Here is a 5,100-nt window from a genome sequence, read left to right on the forward strand (position 1 = left end):
CCTGTGTGTGTGCCTGTGTGTGTGCCTGTGTGTGTGCGTGTGTGTGTGTCAGGATGGATCCGGTATGCAGAGCGTGTTCTCGGCAGTCTGGTCACTCCACACATCTGTACAGCACGATCCCCACAGCAGATCATGGGATCTCTGGTCAAAGACTACTTCTCTAAACAACAGGTCAGTCCCACACACACACACACACACACACACACACACACAGTGTTACTGTTAAACACTCTATACTGATAAAGACTATTTCTCTAAACAACAGGTTAGTCCCACACACACACACATTGTGTTACTGTTAAACACTCCTTTACTGATAAAGACTACTTCACTAAATAACATGTCAGTCCCATACACATACACACACACACACTGTGTGAGTGTCTATTACTGATAAAGGCTACTTCACTAAACAGGTCAGCATACATACACACTCTATTGCTGATAAAGACCACTTAACTGAACAACAGGTCAGTATACACACAAACACTCAGTTACTGTTGAACACTCTTATTGTAAAGACTACTTCAACTCACACACACACACACACACACACACAGTTCCTGTCACTCTATGACTGCTAAAGACTACTTCACCAGACAGCAGGTCCATTCCACACACACAGTCTCTGACTGCGGGTTTAAATGACTATGGTTGTCATACTGATGTCTGCATGTAAATATCACTGAGGTTACAGAAAATCTGTCACAAACCCAGGGCCTCAGGGTCAACCTCAGGGTCAAATCTGGACCCCCGTTAACCCCTGAGGAGCCCGTGTCTGAGGAAGTGGTCTTCTCACGTGGCTGCGGTCATGGCCGCTCTGACCGCTTCACATAGTTCACAAATTCAACATGGTCAACTACGGAGAGCCCTTCAGCAGGCTGCAATCTGATTGGCTGTGGTTTTGTCATCTGGCTAAACGTGGTTGATTGGCATTGCTTTAGACAAATCATTATGGCTGTAGACCACTCCTTCTACACATGCCCTCCCAGTCTAAGATAAGACATGTTTTCTCACTCTGTCCTTGTGTAGTCATGAGATCCAGTTTAAATGAGAAATATTAATTAAAAAAAAAAAAATGAAATGTTGAATAGTAACTGCTTGCAAAATTATAACGTTGGACTTGCCGAGTCCAAGTTATAGTCTGGGTGACCTGGACCCTTACAGCAGCTGTTTAAGACAAACGGGTTAATAAGTTAAAAAGGCCCAGCCCATCCTATCTTTCCCTTGCCGAGTGAAATCTGACCCCATCTCTGAAAGGAATCAGCCTTATGTCCTTAATGCACATACACCTCCCGAGCTGTACAGAGCTGTGCCTGTCTGACAGAGATCTGGCAGCCAGAGAATTCAGCTCTAACCTCAGGGACAGTGCGTTCTCGGGGTTCTTATATTATGCGTTCTTCAATTCCAATCTGCCAGGGCCTGAGTCATCCAACCTCTGTGTTCTCGGATTGGCTGAAGGGAGAACATCCCCCCCCCCCCCCAAGTAAAATAAAAATCTCTGAGAGGTGGGAGCGAAAGGCATCAGGACCTTTGCTCAACAGGGATGGGCTTGAGGAAACCAAATTAAGTTTCTCCGCAGATACTGATTTGGTTTTTCAGTTCTTTGGAATTTATGACTAGCGGAATATATCACAAATAAACACTAAGTGCATGTATTGTGTTTTCCTCAGATTTTAAAAGACATGTTTTTGTGTGTGTGTGTGTGTGGGCGCGCCTGTATGTGTACATCTGTGTGTGTGTGCGTGTGTGTGTGCGCGCTGGCAGAAACTGAACTCTGAACAGGTGTACCATGTGGTGGTGGCACCATGTTTTGATAAGAAGTTGGAGGCTGTGAGGGATGAGTTCTACAGCAGTCTTCTGGAGACTCAAGATGTTGACTGTGTACTGACCTCAGGTAACGGAGCCTTCTGGATCTACAACAACCCTTCTCTCTCCCCCCCTCTCTCTCTCTCTCTGTCTCTCTGTAACTGAGTGAGGTTTGAATGTTCAAGAATATTTGAATGTTCAGTAACAATGGCCCCAGTCTCCTTTTCAGAGGTTATTTTTTACCTGCAGCCATTTCAGCAGGTGTTCATTCAGGCTCTTGTGTAATCATCTCATCCTATGCTCAGCGTGTGTGTGTGTGTGTGTGTGTGCGTGTGTGTTTCTGTTTGAAGAGACAGATGATTCATAAATGGTTGAACAGACAAATATGTTAACGTCAGTTGCTTGGGTGTTACCAAGAAATACATCACATATTCATTCCAATGAAATGAGAAGTATGTCATGTTTTGGATCTTTAAAGGATCTTTCATCTTAATCTAATCTTTGATCTTAATGTAGCTTTTGTTTTGTTGTTAAATTATCACTTAAGCTCACTCCTGAGTTATGAGTTTATGGCTGACTTATTCCTTGAGATGTGACCAGCTCTGGTTTCAGGTCTTGATAGCTGAGTTGCCTTGTCAGCAACTTCTTTTTATTATCTGTATATATTTCATGTTTATATGATCATATTATCACATATACTCTCACCTGTTAATATTGCCTCATCAGCACCTTATTCTATGATTTGCACTTTCTTGTTAGATGTAAAACTGCATTTCGTGGTACTTGTACTTGTACTATGTGCAAAGACAATGAAGTTGAATCTCACCTAATCTAATCTGACTGAGTTCTTTTCCTGTTTCAGGGGAAATTCTGCAGCTGATGCAACAATACAAAGTTTCAGTGGAGGATGTGGACTCTGTCCCTCTGGACCATGTGTGAGTCACTGTGGTACCATTTGTCAAACCGTCCACCTTGCTTGCACAAATGGTGTGGTACAGTTATATAGAAAAAGTCAAAATTTGAGTTGTAGTGCTGTTTTAGGTACATTGCTCAATAGTTCGCGACCTTCCGTCACACACAGGTGACTGTTTTACTGATCACATGAGAGTGACTAGTGTTTTTAGACAAGGTGGTGTCGTTTGTCGTGATCAGCGGGAGTCTCATTGGTGACTGACATCCAGTGATGTTTTTTTAATGATTAATAAATGAATGTTTCACGGTGATGTGGCGGACAGGTTCGGAGAGGCTGGAGAACCGGCCCTGGCGAGACACGAGGGGCGTGGCTCTGAGGGCTTTCTGGAACACATCTTCAAACACGCCGCCAAAGAGCTGTTCGGCCTGGACGTGCAAGACATCGTCTACAAGACACTCAGGTGAGAGAGAGACAGACAGATACAGACAGACAGACAGAAGGGGAGACAGTCGGCGATTATGGATGCATTTTGACAGAGACTGACAATCCACTCTGAATACACCAAGGACATTTTAGATTGTTCAACATCTCTGACTTTCATTTTACAGTCAGTAGCTATCTGTAGGTTATTACCTATGACTTCCTTCTGTAGCTGTGAGTAGTTAGTCGGTAGAGGCAAAATTTCATGTGGAATGGGACTGAAGTAATCATTCTGTCTTTCCCTATCCTCATGATCGTTCCTCGGCTAGGAACCGAGACTTCCAAGAGGTGACGCTGGAAAAAGACGGAGAGACGTTACTCCAGTTCGCTGCCGTGTATGGCTTCCGGAACATTCAGACTCTGGTTCACAGAATGAGGAAGGGGAGGGTGCCGTACCAACTGGTGGAGGTTTTGTCCTGTCCCGGAGGTAGTCAAGACGCTACGTTATTTTACTTCATTATACTTCATTATTTTATACTTTGGTTTAGGTAACGAAAGGAAAATTAGTAGGGGCAGCCATCCTGGTGTGGAGGCACTACTTGACCATAACAGTGTGAATGGATGTGTGATGTGACCAAACCATCTGTCAAAATGGGTGCATCGATGCTGAATGAAACTCTCTGTGCATTACAGGGTCATACCAGGCCCAGGCAGTACAACTCAAATATTACTAATACTTTTTGCCCGGGTTCGTGAAAGGTATTAGTAATACGCCATGTATCTGAAATGCTCATTTTCTACGCGTTAATTCACTCTTCGGTTTTCCTCCTCTTTCTTTCCCGGTACCTTTAGGTTGTTTGAGCGGTCGAGGGCAGGCGGAAGGGGATGGGGGGAAACCTGACCGGCCGCTGGTGCAGCAGATGGAGGAAGCCTATAGCAGTCTACCCGTCCGTCTCCCTCAGCTGAATCCTGCCGTCGAGAGGCTGTACCAAGACTGGCTGGATGGCCAGGACTCACCCCGCGCACAACAAATCCTCCACACACACTACAATAGCCAAACACAGCCCCCGACACACACACTGCCCCCGGACATTCAGTGGTGAAAGGAACAGACCCACGCGGTGGAAAACTGGTTTTAAAGGACCATTGGTCAGGCTGTGTGTTTAAAAAAATGGGTGTAGGCTGAGTGTGTTACACACCACAGCACTGTCTGTTAAAAAAAAGGCTAAAAATCTGAAGAACAGGTCCCCTGTCCCAGTGATGAAATAAGCTAAAAGCTGTGAACAGTTGTGGACCGAGCTAGTTTAGCTAGCTAGCTAATTGGAGACGCTCTGGTTGACTGGACATTACATTTGTTCATGTTATCAAAGGTGCAAAAAAGGAGACGACAGCAATGTTGGTGTCACCTGGTATGTTCTTCCTAAACGATTTAGTTGTATGAACTATCACTTCGACTCTGTCCATACATGCGGAAAGCTTGGAAGTAAGGCAAATATTGTCGATATGAAATTTGACGACTCTGGCGGTAAAGTGACCGGATGTCAGCCGTTTGTCGGCGCGTGTTCAAGCCGACGGCAAAAGTCACTGCTGCAGCTATCATTAATCTCCTAACGATGCATGATATCACCCTTCACTCATACCGTCCTACGAACCTATTTCGCTATGCAGTAACATCTGAATAAGGGGGATGGTTATTCGAAAATGGTACCTCCATTTTTAACCTTGTCGTATTTTAATGGTATTCCTGCCTCTCATGTAGTTCTTTTAGGTGTTTTTTTTTTTTTTAAATATTATTTTAAGTTCACTTACAAAAGTGCTTCTCATGTAGGCTGTGTCTAACATTAAAAATACATTGAAAGTGAAACTGTGAAAGTGTCTGAGAATTTATCGCTGTACAAAACCAAAGCCTTGATTTGTGTGATCTGAGTGATTTGTGCTCATGCATTCTTTTCGTGAAC

General features: G+C 44.2%; 1 protein-coding gene across 1 annotated transcript in view; it reads left to right on the plus strand.

Moving 5' to 3' along the window:
* The window catches only part of narf (nuclear prelamin A recognition factor), an 11,514-nt gene extending 6,644 nt beyond the window's left edge, over nt 1-4,870 (plus strand). The window contains exons 7-12 of the mRNA XM_030774299.1: nt 53-171; nt 1,768-1,897; nt 2,672-2,744; nt 3,045-3,182; nt 3,472-3,629; nt 3,995-4,870. Of these exons, the coding sequence (XP_030630159.1) occupies nt 53-171; nt 1,768-1,897; nt 2,672-2,744; nt 3,045-3,182; nt 3,472-3,629; nt 3,995-4,245 (869 nt within the window). The 3' untranslated portion in view covers nt 4,246-4,870. The remainder of the gene's footprint in view (nt 1-52; nt 172-1,767; nt 1,898-2,671; nt 2,745-3,044; nt 3,183-3,471; nt 3,630-3,994) is intronic.
* Nucleotides 4,871-5,100: the final 230 nt, after the last annotated feature.

This window comes from Chanos chanos, chromosome 5, assembly GCF_902362185.1.
Source record: "Chanos chanos chromosome 5, fChaCha1.1, whole genome shotgun sequence".
Taxonomy (NCBI): domain Eukaryota; kingdom Metazoa; phylum Chordata; class Actinopteri; order Gonorynchiformes; family Chanidae; genus Chanos; species Chanos chanos.